We start from the raw sequence: 19324 nt of genomic DNA on the forward strand, positions 1-19324 counted from the left end.
AACATCTCTGATCACATCGGGAGAATAAACAACGTCCAGATCGGGTTAAAAACCATATAATACGACCATCTACCGACTAGCTCAAAAACAGTCACCAAAAACACTCCTCTAGGAGGAGTCCAAACGTCATGCTCGCTAAACGTAAAGTCCTGTCGTGTCCTTAACAGGTCTGCCAATGGCCAAGTCCATTTCGGACTTAAACTGTTTCCGCCTCACCTACTGCAATGATCAGCACCTGAAAATTTTCCATCACATCAGTAGGGAAAATGTTCTATCACCAGCAGCCGGACTTACTCTCGTTGACATACCATACTTCGACGTGGAGCTGAGGTCGGGCAAAGTGGCGTTGCGGTGACTAGTCGGAGCTTCGGCGTAGCAACTGCGTTCTTCAGGGCTGCTGCCCCCGACGACACTCTGCCGAGCGATTTTTTGAAGTGAAAACTTCTTAGCGGCGTTGAGCGATTTTTGGTAGGGACAAAATTTATGGGTTCGCGTCACCGACATGCTAGTGACGTGTTGCGCCAGACTGGCGACGCGCAGCGGCCTGTGTACATGGGTAAAATGTTGTGAGTTCGCGTCACCGACATGCTGTAGTAGCAGTAAGTGAAGTTAAATTGACAGCGTGTAGCGATTTTAAGTTCGTAGTTTTTTGACTTTTCAAAGATAAAACTTCATTTATTCTAATTTTAAAGTTATAAGTTTTTCCTTTTTTTTTCAAGGAAATTTTAACGTTATTGTGTGGTACATATTGACAAGTATTTACTATTTTTTTAGTAGGTAGTTAAGTTTTTTTTATTTTGTTTATTTATTTACGTAGTGAATTTCTTCAAATGTCAGGTTATTGATTTATGAGAGGTAATGTTAATAATTTTTGGATTTAATTTTTTTCAATGATAAAACTTAATTTCTTCTAATTTTAAAGTTATTATTGGTAGGGGCTAAATTTATGGGTTTGCCTCACCGACATGCTAGTGATATAATACCAAAATCATTTTCTTACGTACATTTGACGTAGAAATGATGTAATATTACACATTCTGGGTTTAAGCCATGCAGGAGAGGTAGCATGCATCAGTGCTAAGAAGGGATTGGCCAGCCATGGCTGCGATTGGCGCCATGACTAACTCCCCTAACTTCTTAGCTCTAGACTAAAAAACTAGATAAGTTTGGCCGAGGTAAAACCTCCATAGAAACAGGGAACACCCTGGGCACTTACATGCGTGATGCAAACTTTCATGCTTTAACTTCATCAGGTTGGTTACGGGAAACAGTGGGATGGTTCAGGAAGAAGAGTTGGACGGGATAGAAAGAGTCTACCATTGTTTTTATTTCCCCTCGCCTGCCGCCTCGGAGATCGTCTGGACTGTAGGCTTCCTCGCGGACACGCAAATATCGCGGGGTGCCTGCGCCATGGGCGTAAAGAACTGTAGACAAGACGGGGATGTGAACTCAAAGCACAAAAACCTAAACATGCAGTATGAATACTGTTGCATTTATTTACATACAACTGTTGGCAGTGGACGGTCTTAATATAAGTGGAGGGAAGGTATTCTGTCATTTTTTCTGCCCTTCTGCCCTCGCTGACTGTTAGTAGCAAATTAGTCAACTTCGATAACAATTTGCAAACCCAATTCAAATTTAAATATGGTTCGTCAAGTTTATTGATTGAATTGCTTCTTTTCATAATGACCGTCTTTCAAAAAATATGGGTTGAAAAAATTTACCGTCTAGCTGAATGGAATTTTTGGGCCTTCGGTTTACTTGTAAATATGGCAGAACTAACACTCTTTTGTTGTAATGGTTTATTTGTTTATAAACCCAGATTTCTATAATTTGACTCTACATTTTGGGAAATGGAAGGGTAATACTAGCATTTTTCCCACATTCTTTATACTTGGGAGGCACTGTATCAGTGCATAAACCATCTAAACCATTTTAAAATAAGGTTATAATAAAAATTAGAATAGTTTTCACATTTATTTAAAAAAATTGTATTTAAACTATATACGTACATAAATTTTACTTTGAAAAAAATATGTATGTCTCTTAAATACTTTCATTAGAATATGATGCTACTTGTCTTAAAATGTTCCCACTGTTCAATAGAATTAGTCTTTTTTGATACAGGTACTTTGGATAACATTCAGTCTTTGATAGAAAAAAATATTTTGATAACAAAATAAACAAAGCACACACAAATTAGTGTAGCACCAGCAAAGCCATTGAGAGACACCAAGGAACCGGAGGAAAATAATTTTGTCAGGCCCCATTATTTAATGTACTACTTATCAAACCGTATAAAAAAAATTCCAAAGACCGTAAACATTACTGTGTCCATAACTGTAAAAATTATCTGTGCGTTTGGCATTACTTATAAGTTTTCATATGAATTCTGTTAACAATAAACTTGGAAATTTCGTCATATTGAGGTGAACCAAAGCATTAAAAAATTTGGTTGTCTGTAAAGTCGGTTTACGGACGATAGTTTAACGTGACAACGTCATAACAAAACACGATGAAATGATTGCATACTTTTATGAACATAATTGAATCATTTTTATTGAATTATCACTATTTTGTATGGATAAAAAGGATTGAAATTAAATCTACAATTTAATTGATAAATTTACTTTTATTTGCACTCATTAATTCAAATATGTTTATTACTTTACGAAGAGATTATTTTAACTATAACTTTTATACATGTTTGCTATTTAACTTCTTCCAATCTGTGTTATTCTGTTAAGGATAGGACGATGACAGGAAAAGTAGGAAACAAATGGGAGTGTTTCAAGGATGATGTGAAGGAAAATGGCTTACCCATCACCAAAATGCAGTCAAAAATAATATATTTGCGCCTCGGACTCTGCAGCAATGCTAGGAGGAACGGGTTAGCAAAGAGCAATGAAAATGTTACATTGAAATGCATGAAAACAGAATTACGCCACAGACTCGGTCGCTATGCTAGGAGATTCAGGTTAGCAAAGAGCAAGATAAAATGAGCGTAACGGGACACAAACGGGACAATGTGCGTAACGGGACACTTTTTCGTGAGTGCAGCCGGCGTTCATCGATTTATTAGACGTTGTCACGTCAAACATATTGATCTCAACGGAAGGAAGCTTTCCGCCCCCCGCCCATTCTGGGTGGTCCTGATAGCTGTACATTTATCAGTAATTATTTTGTTAGTTTAATAACAATATTCAGCCGTCAGAGAGTGGATGTTCATTGAAGCATCTGTCAAAGTGACACCTCATCTTGGCATTGTTGTGACATGTAAGACAAGTGGAGGCTCCAGCGGGTAGCCCGGGTAGGCCCGGGCCTACCCAACATTTTCAAAATTGAAAACTGGAAATAAAACTTTTTTTATAAACATACACAATTATTATTAAACGTTAGGTTTAAATGAAAAGGGCAGTTGGCAATGAAATGAAACTGTACATTCGCCTGCAGATTTGTAATATTTTACATTAACATGCGAGTTGTGTTGTAATATTCACCTTATATTAACACAAGTTTGATCCTAATGTGACCTTTGTATGTATTAAATGGTATTTTGTTGAAATACAATCATACATTTATAATAATTCTTGTATTAATATATTATGCATATTGGACATCAGATAGAAATAAATTACTATCAGAAAGCCACAAAACTTACTATTTTGCATCTGAACTTTAAATATTACTTGGACCATCCTCTGATGTGGGCGCCAGACCCCCCCCCCCCCCCCCCCCCCCCCCCCCACGCGGTAGAGCCCAGAGAACGGACTCCCAAAGCTGTGCATAAGCCCCTGCGGCACAGTCCGAGCCTACCCAAAAGATAATCCTGGAGCCGCCCCTGTGTATGACGGGCTGTTGAAGGGAGAGAGTTTAGGAAGTGATTTCCGAGTACAATTCCGGGTTAACCGAAGGTGGAAAGCCATTTCTTATAAAGATTTTCTTTTTGTTTAAGCCATAAAATGTATTGATATTTGTATCTAATTACAATACGTAGTTTTGGAATGATATAAATGTTTAACGGATTCAAAACTATCTTTATAAGCTACACTTATCTTCTAGAGATAAAAAACTATTTTTTTTTAGGATTTCAGTAAATCAGTACATCTTAGTATTTATTGATATATACTAACTCAATTATCCTAGAATTTTTTTGTTTGTTTCTAGCGTCCGTCCCAACGTTTCCGAACAACAATGTTCCGCCGCTCTCGCAATTATTCCCGTGCGGTACAGTGCGTGCCATTCGATATAACCGGAACTTTACTGCATGTCTGGACTGGCTGGAAAATTCACTGCGCCCGCTCTTGTTCAGTGCAGCTCGTAGCAGCTGGCCTCGACTGGCCGGGAGTCTGTGCGGCAGCCACGCCGCGCCGCGCCGTATCGACTTTCCGCGGCGAGCCCCAGACGTCGTTAGTGGACATCACCAGCGCCCCGTCTAGACGCGGCGTCGCGCCGCGCTGAGGGGGAGGCAGTTCCCTCGCGTGTGCGCGGGCGTTGACCCCGATGACTTGCGGCGCAGGGGAGGGTGGTTGGGTCTCGTCTAGACTCTGAGTCAGCGATTCAGGGCCGCGCAGCCCATTGACGCAGCGAGAAGGGCGGCCTAATGTTAAATCAACTGAGGATTGAGATGCCGCCTGGTGCAAAAAAAAAAAAGTGACACACTCACTTGAGGCCACGTGATTTGAAAACTGCTCAAGATATCCGAATGGTGACTTTTTCCGTATTTCCGTTTTTTTTATATAATTTTTATTTATTGAAATGGCCGGTAAAGATTCTTGAAAGCACCCAAGGGCCTTGCATTATACCTTTATATTCATTTCTCCGCCACACAATGTTATGGGTACCGCTCATGTTTCATAGTTGCCCTATTCACGACGAGAAGACTGCGCGCCAGCTCAGAGCCAGACACCGCGCTTGAGCGGTATCACCAGCGAGCGTCGCACTCATCATCCATCCTCACCGACACAAATACACCCGTGACTAGGCGAAAATCACGCAGGAACGTAAAATCGGAAACTGATTACGGACCAGCAAGATACTTACATTTCACTATCCGTCCGCCGCTTGCACAATGCACGAAGAAAAGAAAAGAAAAAAGCAACCAATGAGGCTGAATTTCACGGATAGGAAAAATCAATTAATTTTAAAATTTTTCGAGTTACGAAAACAAACACTATCAGTATTTTCATAATTATAATACACTACAACGTCATTATATAACACTACATATTCTTGTACTTCAAAACCTATTTTTTACGTATTTAAAACTTGGAGATACATGGCTACCCCCGTGACCAAATACTCAGCTTCTATTGGTCGCACGGAGTAGTGTAAACCGAAGAGCTTGGCATTCCCGAGCTAATCCGCATGTATCCATGTCTGCAAGCGTACCTTTGTAGATATTCCGTTTCCTGAGATTCGTCTCCGCTTCCGTGTCATTGTAGAACGGACCTGAGTATTTGGAAGTGTTGCCAAGCCTGTGCTATTGAATTCCTCGAAACCCAATATTTCGTTTATTAAAATAAACGGAACTTAACATTTATATTGTAAATTACATTCTTTAGGCAGAGAAATGTTCAGATATATATTTTTTTATTAGTCGTCCTCATTTCAGAATATTTGTCTATAATGTAATTGCCCTAGTTTTAATCTATTTTATGATAGTTGATTGCGCTCTTCCCAAACTTCATTTTTTTCATGACAAACAGTGCAAAACTGCAATGGCGTATGTACAAGAAATTGTATTAAATCAAACTAAATGTTTGGCTTATAATCCGTGTCGTGTCTCATTTCTCAATTTCGACACAACTTGTCTCGATTTTGACAGTTCTCAAATTAGTAATAGCGGTACCCATTTCCAAAATGTCACTATAAAAGCAACACGTGGTTCGTTACAAGCATTGACAGTCACATGAAGTTGTTTCCGAACAAAACAACATTGACAGAAGGATGCATAGACCCTTGGTTCAACTTTTTAGAGCTGTCAAATAAGAGACAAGTTTCGTGACATACATTTTTAACGAATTTGTGTTGGTCTAGTGAAAGGTTCAGATATTACAGATAAACTGAACTCGTTTGAAATCTTGTGAAGTATTTTCGTTCGTTCTTATGTGTTGTCAGTGAGAACGTATGTAGATATGGTTATTTTCGAGTTGATTTGGGTCAGTTGACAACAGTAGTGGCTGTCACAAGTCCATTCCTAAATGTTCAGACGGTCGTGAACGCACTGTATGTGGTCTCGAGTTGGCTACATTTACATTATGAAAAGATGATTTTGAAGAAATCACACGATAATTGTGAAGTTTGTGCTTTTAAGCTTTAGAAAGTTCTGCCTCGTTAGTTATTTCTCTTCGCTGTTTGTCTTCTGCCACGTTATACTTGCTACTAAAAACATAGGTACATTATACTGTTATACCACGTCGATGAACTTTTAGTATCAACTTTTTTTTTTTTTTTTTTTTTTTTTTTTCAAAATTTTCGGCGCACATTTTCTTCCTCTCCAATTAAAGTTCCTGGACTCGGATGTGAACTTGGCAATGAAAAGTTTCAATTCAATGATTGTCCACGTTTAAAATAAACCCTCTATTGGGATTGAATTGAGAAGTCCCGATTTTTACTTTATTGTAAACATCTTTGGCTGGGAGTCGTTCGGGAACAGAATGAGATAATCCAGTTCAGTTAACAAGGTGGACTGCTGTGCATAATCGCTGCTACTGAGCGAAAATGCACACTAAACGCTGCGTCGGAATTGTACTGTGGTGTAGAGAAAAACAAAATTCGCTTTTTAGAAGATTATGTTGCTAATACTTGAGATATACGTGGAGAATAATGTAGAAAAAAGTGAAATACTTTTTTCGTCCGAGAAAAATGAAGAATTTTGTTATTGGTATATAGTTTTCATAAGAACGTATTAAAATCACTGGAGAAATGGAGATGTCCCTGCACAGCTGTCACTCTATATTTGCTACTGTTTACACTTGAGTCTCACTTTAACTTTGAACTCTCATTAAATACCTCTGCTCGTCCCGTTGCCGCACCGTGTTCACTCAATTCCGAGTTCACTGCAGGCAGAAAGTTTACCTACGCTAAACTTAACTCATAACTTGATTGTGAGCTGCCGAGCACGTCATTTCGAAGTCTTCGCCTCGACGCTTGTTGCAATCGAGGAGAATAAAGAAGCATGTTTGTACCTGACGTCATTTTCTCACTAGATTCGTTGCACGCCCAACGAAGGTAAAAGTCAGTGACGTTATCAGAACACTTTCACGGGAGGGACACACAATAAGTGTGGTTGTAGCTGTTTGCTTTTCGACATTTATTGAACTGTTTAACATGTATTAAATCAAACTACTGACTTACTCCAAATAACATCTTTTTGCAAGGTTGTTCAAAAATTTACCGATTTTGTTCATTACGTGTTTGGTTGTTTTGTTTACAAAACAGTTAAAATACTGTTTTGGCTTATATCGGTTGAGACTCATAAATTTCGAATTTTTTTTTCAGAAGGGAAGGAAGGTGCCATCCCCTAAATATGCCCTTGGAACGATCTCGATAATTTCCACATATCTAGGGCACAGGAACTACGGGACACTGAAATATATAGGAGAGTATTTATGTCTGTTTCAACCGCCACTTCTTGTCCATTACTTGTTTCATCGAAATGTTAGTCATCATATTCCCTTCCGTGAAAATAAAAAATGTACTATTCTATCGCTGAGTAAACGTTCGCTTATTTTTTTAAGTGTATTCAAGGCTATGTATAAGAAAGTAGGTATATATTTAGTGCGTCGTGAAAGGAAGTAGGTAATACGACCAGTATGTGGCCATTCTTGAAATTTAAAATTTAATTTTTTGTTTAAGTCTAATTGGTCCCCGCCTGATTAGAGTTTTCTAATATTAAGTCATTTCTTGCAATGCATATTTCGAACTATGTACGTATATTTATAGTTTGTACTTTCTCATTCAGCTGGCTTTTAAGAAATTTTGTAGTTGCCCGCGTGAAATATATTTTTCTTCATAGAGGCTTCGAGCTAAATGGCGTTTATTAGTACTACGTTGTAACAATTTAGAACGTGTTGGGAAAATGCATTGGCCAACAATCTAAATAAAGTTACAAATCTTTAAAAATGATTGATGTATTCGAAAGGGTAAAGACCACGTGGTGTTTTACACAGTTGGTCGCAAGAAAAACATTTTTGTCTGCTGGAAATGCATAGTTACTTTTTCTGGGTATCAGATGATTTCGGTCCCTCCTTAGTGGCGCAAATATATACTTATATAAATTTAAAACACGGCAGAACAAGGGGAAAAAAAATTTCCTACAGAATTCTGCTTGGATACTTACTTGTTCATTTTGTCTTCTCGATCGTGTATTAGGTATTTCACCAGTTGTAATTTACCAGTAAATATAATAATCATCAAATTATTGTACTTATTTTCTTATCACGCAGTGGCTGATTTTCTGAAGTATGGTTAAATCTCGTTTATCCAGACTTACTGTGACCAAAGGCAATCCGGAAAATCGAAAATCCGGATAATCCATATATAATAAGTAGACTTACTGTTGGCTGCAATAAAAAACTAGGTTTTGTTAAAAAAAATTACATAGTTTACATGATTTATAGTGTTTACGAGTAATTAAAAAAATATAAAAATAACTTTTCACATAATATCTTAACTTTCTTCTGTTTCAAACATGTATGGCGTTTGAATGAAGCACGGTCAGGCACATTTTCGTGTGTTAACCGTCTTTGTTTGCATAGATGTAGAATACAATTGTAGTTTTTATTTTAACATTAAATAAAATGTCTACAAATCAGATCTGGATTATCCGGAGGGCCGGATAAACGAGGTTTTACTACTTTGTATTTTCTATCCATATTGTCACAATCTAATATCACCTTATTTTGTGTGAGAGAATGCGTACATATGTTTTGCGATTGTTATTTATAGAAAACCGTTTGTTTGTAGTGAATTAATGCTTTTTTTGACGTGACAACGTCTATTAAATCGATGAACGCCGGCTGCACTCACGAAAAAGGATGACTCATTGTCCCGTTACGCTGTGTCCCGTTACGCTCATTGTACGCTTGCGCCGCATCTATCTCTCTTCCACTTGATTGGAACAACCATCGATTTGTCTTTTTCGAGGCACATTAAACTTGAAACACTCCCATTCGTTTCCTACTTTTCCTTTCATCGTCCTATTCTTAACAGAATAACACAGATTGGAAGACGTTAAATAGCAAACATGTATAAAAGTTATAGTTAAAATAATCTCTTCGTTAAAGTAATAAACATATTTGAATTAATGAGTGCAAATAAAAGTAAATTTATCAATTAAATTGTAGATTTCATTTCACTCCTTCTTTGTATCCATACAAAATAGTGATGATCCAATAAAAATGATTCAATTTTATTCATAAAACTATGCAATCATTTCATCAATGTTTTATTATAACGTCACGTTAAACTATCGTTCGTAAACCGACTTTACAGACAACCAATTTTTTTTTAGTGTAAAATATTTTGTCTTTGGCTTGAAACATTTGAGCATTTACAAGATTATATGTTTTTTAAACCTAGATTGTAACTTAATTGATATCTAACTAATACGCACAAATATGTTTGCAATAACCACAAAAAAAGGAAATGCTATCTGAATCTGAAATGAAAATTGCGAAATTAAAAATTTGGACCATTATTGAACTGACATATTTTGTTGACATAATGGCAGCGTTATTTTATTTCGTGTATAAAAATGGCAACGTATTTTTTAAGTTTTGATTTTCATATTTTAAATTTAACGAAACTCGCCAAATTTACAAATTGGTCATGTTGGTGTTAGTCTTCATAGCAAACATGTATGTATGTATGTATGTATGTATGTATGTATGTATGTATGTATGTATGTATGTATGTATGTTATCGCCTTGTTTTGGACTTAAAATTAGATATAGTGATCAAAATATTGTTTGTAAATGGCTATATTATTTTCTAAATAATTTCAGTGAATATCATTAGTGCTATAAGTACGGGTGTGTGTTTGTGTGTGTGTATATATATATGTGTGTATATGTATATATATTGTATTTTACCGTTGTATTAAAAAATTGCACTTTTTTATTCCTGAAACACTTTAATTATATTTTTTTAATGTTTGGTATATGTAAGTTAATGATAGCTGCATACGAATTAAAACATAACACATTACCAGATTAAGTATTTACAAATTCGAACACGTCTTTAACGCAAACGAAGATACGGCTTATTTTTCTTTAACCATCTTTATAACCAGAAAGTTAAATAACGTGTTTTTGAAGTTAGACTTCTTTAAGCGCGTTATGAAAAAATTATGAGAGTGAAATGTTAAGATGCGCACGAATCACTGTAACACAAAATTAACAGGTTGAAGCTGCCGGCTAAAGAGCTCATTAAGACTCGAAAAAAAACTACCAACAAAATAGAAATAGAACCTCTATTAGTCGCGCATGTTGGCACGCTCGTCGCCTCTATCACTGTTTTCATATTTATAATATTTACCCACATGTTTCTAGTTTCTACATTCACAAAACGTGTTTTAGTTTCATACAAGTGCGAATTATATATGTGCAAATAAATTATATTCAGTAGTGATTTAAATTGAATATTTTGATTAATATTATTTACTATTCGTAAATATTAGTAAATAAAATTGTGCTTATATACTTTTTCAAGTGCACCAATATAATTGAGGTTACCTATCCGTATGTATTATTTATTGATATAAATTAAAATATTATTATTTAATATAATTAATACTAAATATTATTAAATTATTAATGTTAAATATTTATTATTGGTTACTTAATATTTACAAAATAAAGAAATAAATTTATTAAAACAGTTAATAAAAAATTTGTGATAAAAATTAAAATCGAACATCAAATTAAAATTTTAATTTTTAATATTTATTATTAAATTGAATAAATAATAAATATTTATAAAAATAAATAAACAAATTTAATGAAAACTTTTTGATACAAATGAAAAGTGAATATTAAATTAAGAAAATAATAAATATTTGAAATTAACCATCTTGCTAATATTTAGTAAAAATTATGTCATATATATTTATTATTCTCTAAATTTTATTTATTTAATTTTTCAAATTTATACTGAACTTTATTGACTGTTGACTATCTTTTTCCAGCCCTTTTATTATTTTATTGTAATTAATTATTTGCATGCAATAAATTAAAAATATTTTTTAATGATGCCAAAGAAGTATAACTTCTCACGCGCGTACATAAGTACACGTACCCGTTTTTTGTTTATGGCAAGTGTTGGTCGCGGGTCGCAGGGTGCAGGCTGGGTAGTGAAATACGAGGCGGGCTGCGGTTGTGGGTGTGACGCGGCGCGTGGGTGGTCACGAAGAGGGGGGTGCGCGCGCGGGTTGCTCGCAGTGTTGGCGGGAAATGTCAGGGGTGGTTCTGTCGTCACAGCTCTCGGGAGTAGGGGCGGAAGCGTGGGGGGAGCGGGAGAGGACGGCGCGACTAAACAAGGATGCCCTCACCAGCTCTGTCTCTCTCTGTCGCGGGCACGTGTAAGGACTGCGCTCTCCCGCCACAACACCGGTCGCATTCAACTTGAAGGATTGAAATTTCTGAATTATCTTTTTTTTAAGTTATACTTCTTTCGACACTTCGTGGGTGAAATTTTAGTGCACAACAAAATGCGTTTGCACAATGCAACGGAAATGATACAGAATGATCCACTGAGCATGCATGTTTCTTCCAGTTGTGTTCGTTGCGTATGGTTTATGTTCAAACTAATGAAAAATAGGTAATGTAACAAATAAATTATATTAAAAACACGCTATTTTCAGCAAATATCTTTTTAATCCAAACCAGCGAAAACAGTTTCTGCAATTTGGTTTTATTTAGGTATATTTACCGTAATTTATTAGCCAATAAAATTATTTTAGAAGCTATTTCGCGTACAATCTTTACCACTTTTTTGGTGTTCTTTACCGTGACGTGTATATCTTCCTTTTGATGTTAACTTCGTGCTATATTTAATCATGCGAAATAAATATAACTTATATCACTGTTCATTAGGTCCATCACTTTTTTTTTTTCGCTGAACTACGAGTCAAGTGTAGTGATTTCGGGATTGTTGTATTGAAACGTTACTGCTCTCCGAGTTAAATTTTCTAACATAATGCGCCAGTATTAAATGACTATTCGAATATTTTCTACTCTTTTAAACGACATGTAATCAATCTATCATCTATCTGGTTACTTTGTCAATTTGTACTATTGCATTGAGGCGGCGTGTGTGTGTAGATTTTACACTACATCTCTCTTGTCACTTGCGCGGTTTTTAAACCCATTATATAATACTTAGTAAATGTCTGTTGAAAATATCTGTGACATAAAATGCAAGATATATGTAGTGTCACATCTACACAAATAGCCCTTAAATAATTTTAATGCCGATAAATTGACAAAAAAAATTAAAATGGGGTGTGGCTGTGTCATGGACACGACCGTGTGTTGTACGTGAATACGTGTACGTAACAGGTAATATTTTCTATACAAAATATGCTATTTTATGTATGTTATAATCATGCTTGAACACTAAGAAGTCCTTCGGGTTTGCATGTTTTGTTTACGATAGCAACTATTTCCGTTCGTCGGGTTCAGGAAAGAAATAAAGTAAACAAATAATTACCGTGTTATAACCTTTTTATTATTTTAACACTGTAACTATTTTACACTAATGTTTTATATATTCAATCGATAGATTTTGACGAGAGCTGACGATTGAAACTCAAACGAACATCGTAGCTGCTCCGAGTCAAAAGTTATACTAAATGGAAATCTCGAAACGCAGTAAAATGACCTCTAAATGGCGGCGCTTCCCTCTCCACCGCGCACGATGCGTCACAGTCCTCACTTAGCGTAACGAATTCTTTAATCCTAGAGATATCCAGTGGTCTAATTAAATTTTGGATGGAGATGATAGATATGTAGCTGCAACACTAAACTGTATCCCCCGATTTTGTTATCTTTCGTTTTTTGATTGCCTCCCAGTATAGAAGCAATTTTAAAGACTATTCACGTCAAAAAGAAAAAAAAATCAACGTGGCATGTGAGCTCGAGCTGTAAGTCCTGTGCATACATAACCTTGCGACGTGAAAACTGTCAAGACAAACAACCATACGCGCTAGCCTGTTAGACTAGGTGGTCGGGTACCGTGGGTTCTGTTCTCCACGGAAACAGTATATTTGTGACCTTGGTAAGCTGTCTCCTTGTGTAAGCACTCTGCCTGATCAGTGAACACGTTAATAACTTTTTGAAATAAAGTTATGGTTCTAATATTGCTCGCCTGACACAGTTCTCTCATCATCAAGTTCCTTTCTAGCACACAACAATTTAGAAGGAAAAAAAAATCAAATACAAACCTAGATTTAGTTTTCTGTAAAATAACAACTGAAATTTTTAATTACTGATCTCGAGAGTCTTGCCATTAAGTACGTACTAACGTGAGTACTTAAAGCTGATTTAAGACTATTTAAAACACAAATTGTTTTGCTAGTAAAAAAGTACCTACACCCTCGTTTAGAAAATATAATGGCACTTACTTTAACTCATGTTATCTACTAGCAGGAATAAATAGAATTTATACCACCCATACTGTTCAGAAATATCAGTACATTTATCGCGTGTGGTACATCGGTTTTGTAATGTAATACGAATCACAGTATTGTTATTCGAGCTACCAATGGACACGGAGTGTTGCGCCATGACCAACATTGTGTGCTAACAAGAGAATAAGTTGAGGCGCAACTGTAATTGCCTGGTTATGGATGTAATGGTATAATCTAAAGTGGCGTAAATTTTAATGGGTGTTGATCGGGTCTTTGCGGTAATCGAACTTTTAATAATACTGAACTTTTGCTAAACAGTTTCCTGCCATCGTACCTCCTCATCCGCTACCCATCATCTGGATTTTTTTGATGTGGAAAGTTTACATCAACTCGTAAAATAACTGAATTGAAAAGGGTCAATTAATAAGATGTGGTACTTATTAGATGTATACATGTTCTAGGGCCACCGTCTATCTGGGCACACAAATGATGTGCATGGTTTCAGGGGGGGAAAACACGCGATTTAAAAACTTTTCAAGATATCCGAGTGGTGTCTGTTTACGAAAAGCTTTGAATAATACGCTGAGGGTGAATGGGTTTTCTGAATACCGTATTTAGATTTTAAACTGTATTTTTAGACGAGTGAAAATGGCTAAAAAACGTGTTTTCAGAATACTTCTTAGGCATGAAACATCCCGCACAGATTCTTGAAAGCACTCAAGGGACTTACTTTACACTTCTATCTTCATTTCTCCGCCATACAATGTTACGGTTACCGCTTAAATCTCATAGTTGTCTTATGCGCAATTAGAAGAATGCGCGCCAGCCTTGCAGACTTGCGCTTAAAGGCGATACCGCTTGAAGCACCAAGAGCGTCGCACTTACCGTCCCTCCTCACTAACACAAATAAATTCATGCTTAGGCGGACTCTTAAATATTACGTCATCCCTTTTCAATGTTAAGCTAGTATTATATCGGTGTTAACTTTAAGTCAGACTGTATTTGTTAGACATTTCAATTGAAATAGTTAACCACATAACAAATTAAGTACTGTCTGTGTCCCATCCTTCCTAAATAAACCATATTTTAGCTTTTCTTTAGTCCACCGTTGATGTTAATAAGCATCCACTTTTCGCTCATTTCATATTTTATTACGTTGTAACTTCCGTACAGAGAGAGAAATACAAGACGTCAGCATGTTTTCAATATAGAACATTTGTTGAATGGTAGAAATAATTAATTACTATAAAATTATTGAGTTTGTCTTGCTTTCAGGTTACTTTTCACACCATTGCTTGGTACTTAGACTATAACTGTGCAGTTTATGTTTCTGATTTATTTGTATATATTGTTTTCAGGTTATTGTATATAAAATGGTATCAGTTGTAGTGTGTCTCAAAGTCTTTCAAGTTAGGGGCGACGCTAGTATAGCTGGGATGTAGTTCGCTGGGTGGGGCGATTGCTTCCCCTCCGTTATCCCTCCTCTTCTTCCCCTACTTCGTGTATATGGCGTAGAATGCCCGCGAACGGTTTGCTTGGAAGAGGGGGTGCAGGGTGATTGGGCGGGCCGAGATCGTGCAGTCTCGGCGCTGCTTCGCGTTTTTCCGCCAGTCGTTTGGTGTCGAACTACGACGGTGTTGGCCGTTCGCTCGCACGGCTGTGTTCGTGCGTACGTTGCCCGAGTGAGTGTGTTGTGCGCGTCACAACTTTATTTGACGTAACCCCCCTCCTCGTGAATGTCAAGTGCTTGTTGGCAGTTGAACGTAAATAAAAGGATCTTAGTTGCGAGTTTTGGTCGCATGAAGCACGTTCATGGTAGGTGCGACGGCGCCGTGGTAGCCGTTGTAGTGTCCGTGCAGTTGTAAGGCCATTCACCTCGGCTTGGCGGGAATCTGCTGGATTCCAGCGCGTATGTTCGGCTCTCGGAAGAAAGACAGCATGAACCGTGAAAAATGCTCTCGCGCTAACGTCATTGTGTCTGCCGTCACACGATTTCTCAAGATTGGCAAGCTTACGAAAGTGAAACGAAAGGTGAGTTTTTTTTTTTTTGCCATCTAGTTTGTGAAAGCGTCCAATTATCCTGTTACTTGTCTTATAATCTTGTATGTTTAGTATACGTATAGAGGTAATACAAACAAAATAATTAACTTGAATTCAGTTATTTCTGAAAAACAAAAAGAAAAACCTAATTTATTTTATATAAAAATATACTTTTTTTGTGTAAGTACGTTAGTTCGTGCAAAAAAAGTTTTTATGTAATTTTGTGTATAGTACACTGGTCTCCGCTTATATTGATCAAATTTTTTAGTGCAATAACTGTAATACGATGTGCATGCAATAGAATATTAATTTTAAATTGGCCGTGTCAAGAAAATGCTAGATTGAATGTATTGTGTGCATAGCGTTCTTTGCTATTTATACGTGTCCGCCAGATGAATGAAATTTTAACGTTTTCAGTGTATTCATTTCTTTGTCGTAAGCGTGCCAGGTTAGGAGCGTAAAAATGTTTTTATATTCTCCGTATTTGAGAACCGTAAAGCGAACTCTGCCAACTCTCACCGCCGCCGTCATGGTTTTTTTTTTTTTTTTTGAGGGAGGGAGTGGGGAGAAAGTAGGGGCGGTACCCTGTGAGCAAAGCACAGCATACTTGACATTCCTTTCTGGGATCACGACCTGAAGTGAGTCATCGGCTGTTGCTATGACTTCTCTCGTAGTTTGAGTTAAGAAATCATTGTTCCAGTAGTGTAGTATTGTTATGCTAATCATTACTAAGTTTATGTTTAGGCCTTAATTTAATTTTTATTTTAAGTATTCGATAAAATTATTGCAATTTAGTCTCAATGCTTTCTAATAATTAATAGAATCTGAATTCGTTCAACTGAGAACGCTGGCTAATTTTTTTTTTTTCCCGGGTCTTTTATGCCTACGTACGGTCATACGATACTGTAGCCATGTTCTGAAAGGCCACATTGAAGATTTAGTTTTTAATTACCCAGTGTGGATGATGTACGCGTTTCAGCGCTACATGTGATAGGCATGACTTTTGATGCGTCTTTGTTAATCACCTTTGAAATCACTAAAGGTGTTCATTCAATTTACTCACCAATATAATTATCCTCTAGGACGTCGTGTACTTTTACCCAACATTTTCAATTTTAACTTAAGAATATTTCCGAACCCTGATAATACTTGAGGCCCTAAATGATCGTATTTATGACCTACAAATATTTTTTAGGCATACGAATTTGAGTATGTTGGAAATCAATGCTTTTTTTTTTTTTTAAATGTACTCTTTTGCTTGATTATCCCGTAAAAGGACGTTTCCCAATTAAATTAAAATCTTGAAAAACCCTAGTGGTGATGTAAATTTAATACGAATATTATTAAAATGGCTATAACAAATTTTTAGCAGCAATATTATTAATAGCTTTCCATCTTAACCACTTATTTCATTTCGGTTAACTACACAATGTTGTGAATATCCATACATAAGTCGCTTCTTTCAAAATGTTGGTTTAACCATATTGCTTTTGAGTCCTTGTTATAAACCGAACTGCAGTTTTTCTCACCGTATCCATCCACTACGAATAAACTGCTGACAGATTTAGTAACTTAGCAGTACTCCCATATGTGCAAGGAATCACCAACCAGCCAAACGTTTTTTTGACGAAACATTAAAATCACACCTCTGTATACCACCAGTAAAGGATAAAACTCCAGCTCGACAACTTTCTGAAATCTTTCAATTACCATGTCCCTGTGGCCTGGTTTACAAAGGACAGTCAGGAAGAAGGAAACTACAAGAATTACAGAACACATCAGGAACAAGAGGACCAAAAATTGGCCATAGCTTAACATTCATCTATTACCAAACACAGTGTAACGATAGCTAAGATAGATAATTATAGAAACACGAGTGTCGGAGAAGCTATAGAAATATTCAGACACCCAAACATCAATAGAGAATATGCTTGAAACTGAGTAAAACACGAGAACCTCTTGCAGAAAAGCAAAACAGTAGAAATGAGAAGCTACTAACTCTCTTTTGCTTACAACAAACAGCTAATCAGACGGGGGCCATAAATGATTGGCAGTAGACCCCTCCTATGATTTGGGGGAGGGGGGGCACTAGAGCCAATAGGAAGAGGACTCGGTGAGTGTTTACGTAAAGACAACATCCCAGCTCTCAGCGCAGATCGTATTCACACTCTTCAAAACTTATAAATCTGTGGTGGGGTCATGCGGAATCGCCTTGAAATCACCACTCTGAAGTCTTTGTGACGCGAACGATGAGCTATCTAGTAGTAATAGGCCTTAATCGGCGGCAGATGAAGCAGCCAGAAATTACCATTGGCGGGAGAAAAATGACTGGCGAGTCCCCGACTTAAGCACCAAGCTTGTACACACTCTGTATAGCTTTTAGAAAACTAATTGTCTTCATTACACCTACTATGCTTGACGTGACAACATCCGCCTGGCAACCACCATGTCATTCCGACACGTTCGCTAGCAACTGTTTTTCGCCTCACCTATCACTTTCGCCGTTTCTGTGTTCAAGAACTGATACTACGTGCTTGATATGTATGTGTCTATGTGGGTGTCGGTTCAGCCGTCAAATTCTTTAGCATACACATGTATCTAGTTTGCTATTACTTGCGCTGCCTTGATAGATTGGTGATGGCGATGCCTGTGAACCATTTCCGTCTTAGCTCGGAACAAAATTAATACGCACAATAATGGCGGTTGTGGTTGTAATTGGCGTGCCTGTGGCGTGGAAGGTTTTAAAAATGTATTTTTAGAAGAGTTAAAATTCCAAAACCCCATGTTTTTAGAGTAATTTTTAGGGGCAAAGCAACCAGTACAGATCTTGAAAGCACTTAATGGACTTGCATTACACCTTTTTCATTTCTCGGCCATATGTTACGGTTACCGCTCAAATTTCACAGTTATCCTGTGGCGACGAGGAGACTGCACGTCAGTTCAGAGTCTTGTGCTTAGAGGCGATACCGCGCTAGAAGCACCAGCGAGCGTCGCGCCTATCATCCCGCCTCACTAACACACACAGTCGTGACAAGGCGGGCCCCTTAATATCCCACCACTATCACTATGTACTTTGGTTTGAGTGCAAGTAGAAAATGTTCGTACGGAAAAGGTGTTTCTATATCTCTGTCTGTCTTCTCTCGAGAGAGACAGATGGTTCCTGTATTCTTTTCGCCGCTGCTCCCTCTCAACCTTGTTAATCTCGTGCATTTGTCTGACTGGTTGTATATTTGTCAGGTTTGAATACTTAGCTAAGATTCCGTTGTTTCCATCGCGAATGCCAAACTCGTGTGATGTGCTGTCAGCACTCGACTAGCCAGAATAAATTACTCTTTAAGTTTTAAAAACTACATGCAATTTCTCTCCTCTTTATTTATGACGTTTTCGACATTAACAGTGTGGTGAAATTCAGGGTTTAAAAGTCTGCCATAGATTTTTAAGGTGTGCAACGTAATTACTAGTAGTGGCCCGATCTTATGATGCCATTTGTATTAGCTGCCGGAATGTTATGTAATTATATTTGACGTAACTAATGTTCTGACCAACACGAGTGTTAAACTGGTCTAAAGGGGTAGGGGATGGGGATCATCGCATTCTTCGCCTGTCTATAAAGTTTCTCTGGAGTTAGCCATAGTATCCTTCAATTAAAAC

At 37.1% G+C, this 19324-nt stretch overlaps 1 protein-coding gene across 2 annotated transcripts in view; it reads left to right on the forward strand.

Annotated features, from left to right (window-relative positions):
• LOC134542679 (3-phosphoinositide-dependent protein kinase 1) overlaps positions 1-19324 on the forward strand; it is a 72302-nt gene that overhangs the window by 9412 nt on the left and 43566 nt on the right. Inside the window, exon 1 of one of the 2 annotated variants that reach the window (XM_063387127.1) lies at positions 14315-15664. The exons of the other annotated variant lie outside the window; for it this stretch is intronic. Coding sequence (XP_063243197.1) covers positions 15545-15664 — 120 coding nt within the window. The 5' untranslated portion in view covers positions 14315-15544. Of the gene's footprint in view, positions 1-14314; positions 15665-19324 lie in introns of those variants that run through there. 2 annotated transcript variants of the gene reach the window in all.

This window comes from Bacillus rossius, chromosome 1, assembly GCF_032445375.1.
Source record: "Bacillus rossius redtenbacheri isolate Brsri chromosome 1, Brsri_v3, whole genome shotgun sequence".
Taxonomy (NCBI): Eukaryota; Metazoa; Arthropoda; class Insecta; order Phasmatodea; family Bacillidae; genus Bacillus; species Bacillus rossius.